The sequence below is a fragment of the Mandrillus leucophaeus genome, unplaced genomic scaffold (genome assembly GCF_000951045.1).
Source record: "Mandrillus leucophaeus isolate KB7577 unplaced genomic scaffold, Mleu.le_1.0 Scaffold1495, whole genome shotgun sequence".
In the NCBI taxonomy this organism is placed as follows: Eukaryota; Metazoa; Chordata; class Mammalia; order Primates; family Cercopithecidae; genus Mandrillus; species Mandrillus leucophaeus.
Window position 1 is genome coordinate 189,969 of NW_012101471.1, and position 14,580 is coordinate 204,548.

The following is a 14,580-nucleotide window of genomic DNA, read 5'->3' on the forward strand; positions in this document are numbered from 1 at the left end:
GCCCAGACTGGTCTGGAACTCTAGGACTCAAATCATCCTGTCTTGGCCTCCCAAAGTGCTGGGATTGCAGGCATGAGCCACCGCGCCCAGACCCTAATCACTTCTTTTAAGGACATTGGTCCAATTGGATTAGGGCCCACCCACTTCTTTAAAGGCCCCGTCTCCAAATGCAGTAACATTCTGAGGTCCTGGGGGTTAAGACCTCAACATATGAATTTTGGGTGGCACAAGTCAGCCCATAACAGTATACAGTTCTCGTTTCTCCTTATTTCTCTGTTAAAGAAAGGCAATAAATGGATTCAGGTGCCTTTTTGTTTGTTTGTTTTGTTTGTTTTTGAGATGGAGTCTCGCTCTGTTGCCCAGGCTCAAGTACAGTGGCGTGATCTCTGCTCACTGCAACCTCCGCCTCCCGGGTTCAAGCGATTCTTCTGCCTCAGCCTCCTGAGTAGCTGGGACTACAGGTGTATGCCACCATGCCTGGCTAATTTTTGCATTTTTAGTAGAGACGGGGTTTCACCATATTGGCCAGGCTAGTCTCAAACTCCTGACCTCGTGATCTGCCCCCCTTGGCCTCCCAAAGTGCTGGGATTACAAGTGTGAGCCACCACGCTCGGCCTCAGGTGCCTGTTAGAAGATAATATAGGAGGCTGGGCATGGTGGCTCATGCCTGTAATCCCAGCACTTTGGGAGGCCAAGGCAGGAGGATGGCTTGAAGCCAGGAGTTTGAGACCAGCCTAGGTAGCCTAGCAAGACCCCATCTCTACCAAAAAAAAAAAAAAAAATTACAAATTAGTTGGGAGCATTGATGTACACCTGTAGTCCCAGCTACTTGGGAGGCTGAGGTGGGAGGACTGCCTGAGCCCAGGAGTTTGAGGCTGCAATGAGCTGTGACTGCACCCTTACATTCTAGCCTGGGTGACAGAGCAAGACCCTGTCTGTAAAACAAGAAGAAAAAAAGAGAGATAATGGAGGAGAATTAGACTGTGCTGTATTATAGATTTAAGAGGCACTTTGACATTTATTCCAAAAAATTCCTTTGGATGTTTAATACTCATCATATGGTTGTCATTGCAAGGTGGCTTTTTAAGTTTGCTCAGGCTGCCATAACAAATAAAGGCTAGAGATTCAGGGTCCGGAGCAAGCTCCCAACAGGAGGCTCAGCTTGACGCTTCTGATAGTTCTTTCCTCCAATTCTGGTCTCTCAATATTTGGAGCTCACCCAGGCAGCTTCCAGGAAAGCTGCTGGCTGATCCTGACCCTGGAGGGCCGTCTTCTCTGACCCTACCCCATTAGGTGCTGCACTGGACCAGGCAGCCATCATCAGTACTCCCAGGCCCAGCTCCTATCTGCCTGGTGTCTGAGAAGCCCAGCCCGTGAGGAGCAATGACTCAACCAAACTCAGGGTCCTGCAGCATCTCAGAAAAGGCTGGTTTGTGGCAGAGTGGAAGAGGAGAATGTCACAGCCTTGTCCCAGGCACAGACCCATCGAGGCTATCCTCTCCCCACTCCCTGCCCTGCCCTGTCTCCCTTAACTACAGTGCAAAGGTCAGCTCCTCATAACTCTTGCCCCCCTTGCAACCTACACCCAGTTTAGGGACCCTCTCTTGGAGCACCCCTTCTCGACACCCCCAGACCTGGCTGCTTTACCCGCAGCTCTGGTCAAGCTTGCCTCACCTGACCAGCGCAGGGCCTTCTGGGTCCTGGTCCTAGGCTCTGCCCAGCATGCTGCCTGGCAGAGCGTCTGGGGAGCAGGGAGTAGGAGCACAGCTTCTGGCACGGGACAAAACCCTGGCTTTGCATCGAACTGACTGTGTGACCTTGAACAAGTCCCTTCATCTCTCCGTGCGTCAGTTTTCCCGTGAGTAAAATAGGGAGAGCAGTAATAGCTACTTCCCAAGGCTGTCTCAAATACTAAATGAGATAATGCACCTGAAGTACTTACCACAGTGTCTGGGTGCTGGTATCCTCTGGGGCGTGCTCTGGGGCGTGCTGAACTGCAGGACCCTTATTCAAATACAGGAAGAGATCAATATCTCCACCTGCCGGCATTTGAGGGAAATGCGGCCAAAGGCAGTGAAAACGTAGTATCCCTCCGCCCCACATCCCCGCCTCCTCACTCTTTGGCAGGATGAGTCACACACTGTTTGGCACAGGCCACAGTTGCTCACATTCCCACAGGTGGCTGTGATCCGTTTTGGGCCTCAGGCTTCAGCAGATGCCTGCCTCTCTTTCTTGAGTGCCTTCCAAGGGTGTGCAGCCTTCCAGCATGGTCCTGGACTTCAGATTGGACTAGAGATGTCTGTGGTTGGGAGTCTGGGGAGGTGGTGGGGTAGCGAGTTGCAGGGGAGGAGAGACCCCTGTATTAGTTTACTGGAGCTGCTGTAACAAGGTACTAGAAACCGAGTGGCTTAAAACCACAGGCGTTTATCCTCTCACAATTCTGGAAAGGCCATGTTTCCTCCAAAGGCTCTGGGGCAAAATCTGTTCCATGCCTCTCTCTTACCTTTTGTTGCCCGCAATCCTTGGTGTTTCCTGGCTTGCGCCCACCTCACTCCCATCTCGGCCTCTGTCTTCGCACAGCCATCTTCCCTCTGTGTCTGTCCAAATTCCCCTAGTCTGACACCAGTCACTGGAGCAGGCTGGGGTGACACTTTGTTCCCATTTCCTCTCTGACAGAGCCAGAAACGCCAGTGAGAAAATATGTTGTGCTTACCTGTGACATCCCGGTTCCCTGGCACCACCTGCTTTAAATGAGGCAGCCAGGGGTTTTATACTGTCATCATAAATGACATCATTCTCAACAACGATGTCATCATCGTTATCACGAGAGGAGATGGGGAGAAGTCAGAGCTGTCTGTGTGTGTAGGGCCCCTCCTGGCTTTCCTGATGGGAGAGGCCTTGTCCTTGGTAGCCCTTCCATTTCCGTCTGGTCACTTTGAGCGCTCCAGGCCCTGACCAGGGTGGAAGTGGAGGGACAGAGATGAGCAGCCCACTGACCCAGCCCTCCATGGGCCATTCCTCACTTTCACCTTGGCCACTCCAAACCCTACCCCTCCTGGGACCCCTGACTGGCTTCTTTAAAGTTCCAGTCTGATCCTATAAACCCCCCACTCCACTTCAAGCCCATCCTGCATCTTCCCTTTGCCATACCAGATCTAGTCTGTACATTCAGGACCTCTGCCAGCCTCTACCTCCTCCTCTTCCCCTGATCTCGCTTCAGCTGGCCTGGGTCAGGCTATGCCTCCATAAAGCTTGTCCACTGCTTCCATGGCGAAACCTGTTCTGGGCCCTACAGCACAGCAAGGTCAGTTTCCATGCCTCTCTGCCCCCGTCTGACTTTGCTGGGCCCAGAGCTTCACCAGGGCAGGCCTGGGACTCAAGCTTGTCTGCACTTCCAGTGCCCAGGGACAGTCAAAGGCAGGAGTGACTGCAATGTGGCTTGGAATTAGGCTTTGCTTCATGGACCTGAGGAGGTCTAGTTTGGGGTAAAGGGTCCACCCCCACAAAGCCTGAGAGCTCTATATTCTCTCTGGCCCTGGCCACACCATGGCCAAACCTGCTGGGCGTCATGCCTTGCAGTACAGCCAGAGAATGCATCAGATTTGGAGGGATGTGTGTCTGGGGTGGCCTGTGGTCACCTGGGGGAGGGCTCTGAGCATGGCTGGCAAGAGGAAAGCTCAAAGGGGCCCTTTGTCCTCACCCCTGAGTCTGCGACATCCCCTCCCACTGGTTTTCATTCCAAATTTGGTCTGTGGGTTTTCTCAGTCTCTCATACCCCTCAGTCTCTACCAGCCCATGAATGCAGAATTACCCCTGGCCTCACAAACGGCCACTTTGGATGCCCTGGTGGGGCCACAGGCTGGGGCTGCCTCTGCAAATGGTTGGTAGAAACACGGGTTGGGAGGTTTCATTTCTACCCAGAAGGGCCCTTGCTGTGGTCAGAGTCCACAGCTCTCCAGGCCACTAGGCTCTGTGCTGGGGAGGGGTGGGTCAAGGAGGCCACAACCAGCAGGGAGCACGAGGGGCTCAGCCCCTGCCCTGGGGTGGAGGACAGACAGCCAGGTGACATGCAGGCAGGATTCAGGGGCTGGGGTGGAGGCTAGGAGAGATCCAAGCAGGGAGACTGGGCCCCTTACCTTGTGAAGGCCAGAGACTGGGGAGAGAAGCGGGAGTGTACACTGAAGGTCATCCCTTCATCCCTGGGGTGGCAGGAACTTTGAGCAGAGGCCTCTCAACAGTGTCGTGGGTGGGAGTGCTTGAGGAGAGCTTCCCAGAGGAAGTGACACCCAAGATGAGTCCTGAGCGATCTCTAAGTCCCTTTACTCTCCTCCTTGGCTCCTCCCACTTTTAATTCTGCCCCCAAGGCACCAAGTCCTGCCCATTTTATTTTAGAGATGTTTCCATCCCTATTGCTCTGCCCCTGGCTCAGGCCTCCACTGCCACTCACCCAGTTGTCTGCAGCCGTTTCCTACTATCCCATCCCTGGACTCCCTTCCACATCTACCTGGGTGATGTTTTCAAAGGGCAGAAGTAGTTATGCCAGCTCTCTGCACAAAGCCCTGCAAAGCCCCTCCCACTATGCTCTGCAGCCTGAACTCAGTACCTGGCCCCACCTGCAGGCTCCTCCCTCCCTGGGCCTTTCTCTGTGCAGGCTGGAGGCTCTGCCTGAGATGCCCTTTCCCCTCTTCATTTTTCTGTTCCACCTGAAATGTCCTCTCTTCTGGGTCACCTCGTTCTCCTGAGTTTCTTTCCCAGGCAGCTTCTGAGGGGCTTGTTGATTCTGCATGGCAGCATCCATTCTGCATGGATGTAGATACAATCACTATGCTCATTTTACAGATTAAGAAACTGAGACCCTGAATGGTTAAGTAACTTGCTCAAGGTTACATGGTCCAGAGCACGCAGATCCGCCCAGCCTGCCCTACTCCCAACTTCCACCTTCTGCACCATAGCTCATTGTACTAGTCGGGGCAGGGAGCAGGGGGACGGAGAGGGGTGATTGAAAGAGTTGGCATTTGCTGAGTGAACTCATTTGATGAGTATATTTGTAGGCATTGAAGTCAAAATTTCCAGGAGGGAGGTATTTGAAGGTTTGTGATTGAGGTTTGAGAGAGTGATCAGGGCTCAAGAGCTTTCCACGTTATATGCAGACAGAATAGAGCTGAAATCATGACCGTAAACTAGCTTCACATGGGGCTCGTGGCGAGCCAGCGGAAGCTGGGCACTGACGTCACTATGCAAGTGGCAGCCACTTGGCCAACCCTCCTGGGGACAGCTGGGTGAGGACAGTCACTTCTCACCATGTTGAGAGTGAGCCTCCTGAGGGCCAGTTGGGAGGTAGTGGGTGTGCAGGCCAGTACAGAGGAGAGGCGGGAACAAGTGGAGATCACTGCTTCAAGGGTGGCAGTTGACGCTTTGGGAGGGGAGGAGACAGCCCAGCAGGTGGTGGAGCACGTGAAGGGGAGGAGAAAAAGGCAGAGACCAGGAAGGTGTGTGGCCAGGGAGGTAGGCAGGTCGTGTTGACAGGGTCAAGGGAGGAGGGGTGGCGAGAAGGCTGGAGTGGCCCACTGGGTCAGCAGTACTGAATGGTGGTTTGAAATAATGATGGGACTGTCTCTCCTGGAGTTGACAACATGGGGCTCCCTGATGACCTGAAGGAGAACAGAAGGGGGCTTAAATTAGGAGATTAGGATCAGTCTTACACCATAAAGGGATATAGTCCAGAACTCTGAAGTCTGACTGCCTGGATTCGAATCTGAGCTACTCCTCTTATTACCTGTGAAATTTGGGGCAAATCACATGGGCTTTGTGTGCCTCTGTTTGCTCATCTGAAAGATGGGCATGGGTGATAACAGTGCCCATATCCTGGGGTTGATTTGCAGAGTTAATGTATATAAAGTCATGAGAACAGGCTCAAATGCTCAATCAACAGTAGCTATTGCCAGGCGCAGTGGCTCACGCCTGTAATCCCAGCACAGTAGCTATAAAACAATAACAACGACAACAACAACAACAAAAACAAACCCAAAACACAGTAGCTATTACTAATGAAGTTTTGAGAATTGGCCAATCTGTCAATCAGCAGGGTTTGTTTGTTTGTGGTTTTGTTTTTTAACAAACGTTTCAGGTTCAACCTCCCAAGTAGCTGGGGCCACAGGCACACACCACCACTCCTGACTTTCAAAAATATTTTTGTGGAGATGGAGTCTAGCTATGTTTCTCAGGCTGGTCTTGAACTCCTTGGCTCAAGTGATCCTCTTGCCTCGGCCTCTGAAAATGCTGGGTTATAGGCGTGAGCCATTGCACCCAGCCCAGTAGCAGGTTCTAAGCTCCGTGGAGACAGCTGGCATTTGAGGATGAGGTAACAGCCCACACCTTAGTGTGAATGGCTGCTGCATCGTTAACTTCCATTTATTTCCTCCATAGGTCTTCCCCAGGCCACAAAGACAAGGAGGCCCCCTGCTCCAGAGAGCTCCAGAGGGACTTGGCTGGCGAGGAGGCTTTCAGGGGCCCCAACACAGACACTGCAAGGTAACTCAGTGCAGGAAGCAGACACTTCATTCCCAGAACATGGAGCCCACATACACCCAGCTGAAGGACTTCCATGGCCTCTGGTGCAATGTCAATGGATGCAGCTGGGGCCAGGATGGTCCTGTTCCCGCTGTTCCCCCAGTGCCTAGGGCAGTGCAGGTCTTTAATGAATATCTGTTGAAAGAAAGAATGAACAAATGAATGAGGCCTGGAGTGGGGTAGGCCCCTGCCATGATTCCTCAGGGAGCCAGTTGGAGAGCAGGACCAAACTCCAGGGCAGGCTATCCCCAGCTCCTGGCCTGTGCTGGGTTCCTTCCATTCCCCTGAAGATTCCACACTCACTATGCTTTTACTGCAGGACAAAGCAGCCCTGCCAATGGCCAGGGCAAAGCAAGGCCACCAAGCTGGCAGTCTGGGAGAGTCAGTGACCAAAGTATGTGGGCCCCCATACAGCATGTAGCTGAGACTTTCAGGATGACCTGTGGACTACGGGAGACATTGTGGCAAGGGGTCAGGGGTCCAGGATGGGAAGTTGGAGCCATAGTGGTGGATGATGAGTCCAGATGGGATGATTGTCCCCGGTCGCTCTACAGCCAGCCCACTGACCTGTCTTCCAAGCCAGACCAGTGCCAAATGTGTCTGGTGAGCAGTGGCTGCAGGCTGGGCATTTCCTCAGTGAGAACCTGGTAGCCAGTTACAGCTAAGAACCCACACACCCGTCTTCTCAGTGTGGATCCCTGGCGCCTCTAGCTGGGACCCTGAGCCCTGGGAATGAGGAAAGGAATCCCTCTATAGCTTATTACCAGCCCCACGTCTTGCCCCTTGCTCTGTTGGCAATAAGCCCCCACAACGAACTGACCTCCTCCTGACTTTCCACCTTGCTCCCAACCAACTCATCAGGTTTGGAAAAAATACAGAAATGCTTCCTGTTAGAGTTAACTTGGGCTTGGCTCAGCTCTGGTCAGAGCAGCACAGAGTAGCAGCTAAAGGCCTGTGCTTCTGGACTTGAGGCCCACTCTCATGGCATCTGGGTTAGATGAGATCAAAACACAACCAGAGTCAGCAAATACTCACTTCTCATAACAGGTCAAGTGAACAGTTGAGTGATGGCAACGTGGGATCCGGAGCCACGGGCTCCTGGCCTGAAGGCTTGGCTGCAGTAGACATCGGCTCTGAGAGAGGAAGGTAAGCTGCCCGGGGGAGGCAGGTTCTCTCATGCTCCTGGTGACAGAACAGGGTCAAGCTGCCAGGCTGCTTGGACTGCTGGGGGTGGGGCACTGGTCACTTCCTATGACTCCTGTCTATTGCTTCTCCCACACGCCCACCTTCCACCACATCCTGTGTCCTTGGGCTTTCCACTTCTTGGAATCTTGTTCATTCTTTCTGACCCCTGCCACTGGCCCTCAAGCTCCTCCAGAGTAGGCACTAGGCCCACTCACAGCTGGAGGCCCAGCCCCCACATGGTGCTGGTCCTGGGCTGGTCAAATGAACGTGTGGGGAATACACGAAGGGACAAACTAATGAGTGAATGACTGAATGATGGAAGAGTCGGCACCTTCTTACTTTTCGGTTAAGCTCTGAGGACCAGCTAGGAGGCCCTTTGCTCCTGCTTTCTCCCTTCTCTCCTTTTCCTGCCCCACCCCTACCCCGGCCAGCTCTGCTGTGAGGTTCAGGGAGAGGAAAAGCAGTAGCCCTGGAAAGACCAGTGTGTCCAGCTGGGCTCTGGCTTCTTGGACCTGGATCAAGTCAGGGGCCACTTTCTCAGGTGATTTGGGGAGTGGCAAGGTCCCACTTGTCCCTAAGTGGTTCCAAACCAAGCCTGAATCATCCTTGGGGCAAAGGCTAGGTATGCAGATGATGGCATAAATAGTTTAGCTCCAAATTGTGCTGGAGCCCTTCTTCAGAGCAGATAGCTAGGGAAGAGTGGCAAAGCCAGTGTCTGCAAAGAGCTACAACCGCAAGATATCATCTGCCTCCTGCATCCTACTGCAGTCTGGCCAAGGAGGGAATCCTGTAGGGAAGGCCCTGCTGATGCTTTCCTACTTCCCTCAGCATACCCAGGGCCCCTTTCCCTCACTAACTTCAATAGTTTGCAATTCATGCCTGGAACCAGAGCCTGACTTCTAAATCCAGGCCCACAAGTCAACACAGGAAGGGGACAGCAGGTCCTGGCCTCTGAAACCACTGTCTCTGAGCAGGTCCAAGGAGAGGCCACCAGAGACTCTGTTCTTTGAGCTGCCACTAATGGGGAGGACTCCGCTAGAGCCCTGTCCACGCAGCCTGCATCTTTTTGCCATCTGCAGAGGTGTTGGAGGGATCTTTCTAAAAATAAGCTAGATCACATTTCTCCCCTGCTAAAACCTTCTAGTGGCTCTCCATTTTCCTTAGAATGAAGTCCCAACCCTTTCCCATGACCCACTGGATCCTGCATGGCAGAACCTTTGGCCTTCTATCCAGTTGGGGCTCCCGCTACTCTCCCCATGGTAGTGCAGCTTGACTGGCTCTGCTGATGGCTGTCGCGAAGAGACTTCTGGTCTACTGTGATTGGGTGGCTCTTGTCTCCTCCGTGTCGCCCCGCCTGCTTATACACCCTCATAACACGAAGGCTGTGCTGTCCTCTGTTTCCTTAAAGTGAAACCAGGCCTCAAAGTTACTTGTAAAGTCATCTGAAGAATCTTCTAGATTTTCACAAATTTTAACCCAGTCTTTTACAGTTGTCTTACCTATATAGTCGTCCCTAGGTATCTGTGGGGGATTGGTTCCAGAACCTCGCTCATATACCAAAATCCATGCATGTTCAAGTCCCTGATATAAAATGGTGTAGCATTTGCATGTAACCTATGCACATCCTCCTGTACCCTTTAAAGCATCTCTAGATTATTGTAATACCTCATACAATGTAAGTGGTATATAAATAGTTGTTATACTGTATTGTTTAGGGAATGATGACAGAAAAAAGCCTGCACATGGTCAGTATGGATGCAACCATCCTATTTTAATTATTTTTTCCAAGTCCCTCCCCTCCCCTCCCCTTCCCCCTTCTCTCCCTCCCTCCCTCCCTCCCCTCCTCTCCTGTCTTCCTTTTTTAGACAGGGCCTTGCTCTGTCACCCAGGCTGGAGTGCAGTGGTGTGATCACAGTTCACAGCAGCCTCAACCTCTTGGGCTCAAGGGATCCTCTCACATCAGCCTCCCGGGTAGCTGGGACTATAGGTGTGTACCACCGCACCTGGCTAATTTTTGTATTTTTGGTAGATATAAGGTTTTACCATGTTGCCCAGGCTGGTTTGGAACTCCTGGGCTCAAGCAGTCCACCCACCTCAGCCCCACAAAGTACTGGGATAACAGGCATGAGACACGGTACCTGGTCCCAAATATTTTCAATCTGAACTTGGTTGAATCCACAGATGTGGAACCCACAACATAGAGGGCTGACCACACACTTAGTTTGACTATGATTTTCAACAAACTCCTTTATTGTTTTTCCAAAGGCAAGGTTGTTTCTCATGGAAACAACCACTCTCCTTTTCCATTCATTTTCATGGATTTACTTAATCGTTGAACTTAGTGATTCTTCCCCATTAGAGGCAGCTCAAATAACTAAGTTACTGCCCCAGGGGCCTTTCCTTGGACCTGCTCAGAGACACTGGTTTCAGAGGCCAGGACCTGCTGTCCCCTTCTTGTGCAAATACAACTGGCATAAAGAGGTTTGGGACCAAACAAGAGCGCCCCTTAGTGAGTGTGCTGGTTAGTGGAGGACACAGACTTGTATAGGCAGTGATTGTTCAGCATGCCGTGAGCATCAGTCTGCCTGGCTTACAGAGACACAGAGAATGTGACTCAACCCTGTGAAGGGTGGGTAAGACATTCGCCACAAAATCCATATTGAGTGGGTGAATACAGGTGGACTGGGAAGGAGCACTGCTTCTACAAACAGCCACAGGGCCCAGTAGTAACAGGAACACATTAGCACATGTTATGGCCCAGGTATTATTCAAAGTACTTGGCATCTATGAACTCATTTACTTTTCTCAGAATACTTACGAGACAGACATGATTGGCATCCCTATTTCATTGATGGTAAAATTGAGGCCCAGAAAGAAAGGTCAGGTAACATGCCCAATGTCACACAGCTGGGTGACAGCAAAGCCATGATTTGCTTGCTAAACTTGGCTGTAGTCCCTACAGCAGAGGTTCTCTGAGACCTCCTAGCAGGATCTCTTCCTAGGCTCTGCCTTCCAATGCCCTCCTCTCTGCCACCTCAGCTTGGGTCCATGTAGGTTGGTGCTGGGCTCTCTGGGTGGGCATGGTCACTTTGCTGTGGGTGTGAGGAGCATTTGGCAAGTGCTAGTAAGGAACAATCTTTCTTGACTCCCACAAACCCTAAGGAGGTGTAGGTCAGGTAAGGATACGTCATGCTCAGGGTCAGGTACCAGCCGCAGCTCAGGGCTGAGGGGAATGGTTGGACATGGGGCAGGGAGCTGGAAGAACACTCGAGAGATAGTGGGTAAATGAGACATGACTTTACTCAGCAGCAGCTCTCTTACACAGCTTTCTCAAACTAGCTTTCAAATCATTAGCAGCTTACTCTCACACTGTCTGCCCTGTCTTGGCTGCTTAGTCCGATGGCCCCCATGCACAGCTGTGTGGCCAGCTCTCCCTTGCCTTCAGGGTCAGCCGCTTAATTCTTTCTCTCCCTGGGCATGGGCAAACCAAGCTGTGTCCTGGTTCCCCTCTGTCCATCTGCAAAGACAGACAGCTCTTGCGCTGTCTCTTTCTCTGGGTTCCCACGCACCCGCCATGTCAAGCCATGATGAGCTGAGCCAAGCCCCAAGAGACATGTTCCCTGTACACAGCGTCAACAGGGCAGTTATACCTTTTACAGACAATAGTGGTTTAGAGCCAAGTATGAACTTACACAAACAGGTTATATAAGAAGTGGAGGTGTGCACTTGTGCACCAGACTCACTGAGTCATGCAGGCCTGGATATCCCCCTCTGCCTATTCCTTGACCAAAGCACATCCATGTACCTTACAGGATACTAGAACCCAAAACCAGGAGGGGACTTCCCCAGGGAACCCAAATTGGTCAGGGGCAGTGCTTGCTCTTGAACTCAGGTGCTAAGGCCATGTCCAAAGCTGACACGAGGTTGTCACACACAGTGGCATCGGTGCCACACTAATGCCAAGACTGAGACACCAGCCTTTACTGGAAGACACAGTTTCCCCCTTTCTGGTGAGAAGGCAGCCTGGAGGGAGAAGACCTGGGACCCAGCCTTCTTTGGCCTGAGATCTCAGCAGGCCTGTGTTTCCTTCCTCAGCTCCAGTGCCACTTCAGTCTCTGATGTCCCTGCTGATAGGAAGAGCGACAGCACAGCAGCCCGGGAGGATGCAAAGGCAGACCCAAAGAGGTAAGGTATGAGGAGACAGTGCTGAACGAGAGACGCAGCTTGGGCTGTGTGTCCATTGGCCTTTGGCTAGGAAGGCCAGCAAGGTTTGTGAGCTGGCCTGAGGCACATAGCAAGGGCAGAAGCCCCAACGGGAACCCTCTGGCTTCTGGGGCCAGGGAGCTTTCTACTAAACTCTGTTGCCTTGGCCAGGAAGTACACCACACTCAGAAAGGGTCTTTCAGTCAACAACCACTCTGACAGCACCTGCCTTTTGCTGGAGGCTGGAGCACACAGACAAATCAGAAACACAGCTGCCTTCCAGGAGCTCCCAGGCCGGGGGGTGGGCAAAGGCTGGTTCCGATTAGAGCAATACATCAGCGCTAGAGGAGGGGAAGGGGGCTTCATGGGAAGGTGGCCTTTGAATGGAATGTTGACAGGTGAGGAGGAGTCTTTCAAGCAGAGGGAACAGGATACGTAAAGGGCCCAAGAAAACCTGGTGTTTCCTGGGCACTGTATGTTGCTGGGTGTGGTCAGCGATGAGTGTCCTTGTCAGGGAGTGCTGGAAGAGGAGGCTCAGTGAACTAGGTAGGGCTTGATTGGCCTCTTGTACTGTGATATTGGAGCCTACTGTGTGCACAGCCCTCTACTCACAGCGTCTCATATGGTTCTCCTCACAGTCTCTCAAAGGTTTATGCCTAATTACAACAAAATCCAAAAGCCTGGAGCCTAGGTCTCTGTGCCTCCTGAGAAGGATAGTGCTCTAAAGAAAACAGCCACAGCTGAGATAGAGTGATGACGGTGAGGAGGGTACGACTTAGGTGGGTGGAAAAGGCAACTCAGGCGAGCTCCTCTAAAGATGAGAAGGAGCCAACTCTAGAAAGAATACGGTGAAGAGAGCTGTAGATAAGGAACCACAAACCAAATAACCCTGAGATGGGAACATGCTTAACACGTTCCAAAGGACAGAGTGGCTGGAGCTTGTCCAGTGAGGAGGGCCATAGATGGAGCAGGGCCTTGGTAAGCCATGATTAAGAGATTGGATCTTGTTTCAAGTTTTAAGCCAAAGGGGAGTCTGATGTGATTTAGGTGTTTAAAAGGTGAATGCATGTTTGCATTTTCATACCACATTGCTGTTGCTTTTTTACTTAAACCAAGATGCTGGGGGCTGGAGTGGGCAATGGATATCTAAGGTATGAGGCCTTAACATATTTCTTTTCTCATTCAAATTGCACTGACAATTAACAATCAGAGTGAAAACAATAGCTGACACCAATACTGTGCTGTGCCAGGTGCCTTACAGCCTTGCCAGCAACCCTGTGAGATGGGTAAGGTGGGAAACTGAAGCACAGAAAGATTACGTGACTTAGCCAAGGCCTTACAAGTGGCAGAGCTGAGTTCCAAGGGAAGAGGCTCTAAGAAAATCCTCAGGAGAAACTACGAAAAATTAGTTTATGAAATCTTGTCTTTGGAGCCTAGTCTCAAGACCCAGAATCAGTAACTTACAGCTGGTTAACATGGTTAACATGCTGTGTAATCTCACCTTAGTTCTCCCCAAACGTGGAAAAGGATAAGGCTTCTTATGCAACCTGACAGAGGAGAAAATTGAGGGACTCACTCCTGTGATGAACACACCTAGGAACAGAGCCCAGATCCAGCTAACTCGAGAGCCAGGCTCACACTACTTTCCTCTGATGTTTAAATGTCTGCAAAATCAGAGGTTTTTTTTTTTTTTTGAGACGGAGTTTCACTCTGTCGCCCCAGCTGGGGTGCAGTGGCGTGATCTCGGCTCACTGCAACCTCTGCCTCCCGGGTTCAAACGATTCTCCTGCCTCAGCCTCCTGAGTAGCTGGGATTACAGGCTCATGCCACCACGCCCAGCTAATTTTTATATTTTTACTAGGGATGGGGTTTCACTATGTTGGCCAGGCTGGTCTCAAACTCCTGACATCAAGCGATCCACCCATCTTGGCCTCCCAAATTGCTGGGATTACGGACGTGAGCCACTATGCCTGGCCAGTACAGACTTTCTTGATTACAGTGTTTCACAACTCTGGCTGTATTTGAGAATCACCTAGGAAGTACTGAAACACACTGTTGATGAAAAAGGCCGTACTCTGTAACATATTTGAAGAAATTCTGAGCCAAATGTTAGGACTATGACCCGTGACACAGCCTCAGGAGATCCTGAGAGCATGTGCCCAGGATGGTTCAGTTACAGCTTGGTTTTATATGTTCTAGGGAGACATAAGACATCAATCAATATATGTGAGGTATACATTAGTTAGGTCCAGAAAGGCCGGACACCTCAAAGCTGGGAGTGTGGTGGGGGTGGGGGTGAGGGTGGGGTTCCAGGTCATAGGTGGATTCAGAGATTTTCTGATTGGCAATTGGCTGAAAGAGTTGTTATTCTCTAAAGACCTGCAATCAATAGAAAGGAGTGCCTGGGTTAAGATAAGGGGTTGTGGAGACCAAAGTTCTTATATAGATGAAGTCTCATAAGTGGCCGCCCTTAGAAGCAATAGATGACCAATGTTTCTTATTCAGACCTTTAAAAGGTGCTAGACTCTCAGCTAAACTCTTCAGATCAGAAAAAGCCCTGGAAAGGGAAGAAGATTCTCTACAGAATGTAAATTTCCCCCAGGAGAGACAGCTTTGCAGGGT

At 51.3% G+C, this 14,580-nt stretch overlaps 1 protein-coding gene across 3 annotated transcripts in view; it reads left to right on the forward strand.

The window, feature by feature from the left end:
* ZNF185 (zinc finger protein 185 (LIM domain)) overlaps nt 1-14,580 on the forward strand; it is a 71,680-nt gene that overhangs the window by 26,593 nt on the left and 30,507 nt on the right. For all 3 annotated transcript variants that reach the window (XM_011974848.1, XM_011974849.1, XM_011974850.1), the window contains 3 exons: nt 6,427-6,531; nt 7,618-7,716; nt 11,851-11,940. In XM_011974848.1, the coding sequence (XP_011830238.1) occupies nt 6,427-6,531; nt 7,618-7,716; nt 11,851-11,940 (294 nt within the window). The remainder of the gene's footprint in view (nt 1-6,426; nt 6,532-7,617; nt 7,717-11,850; nt 11,941-14,580) is intronic.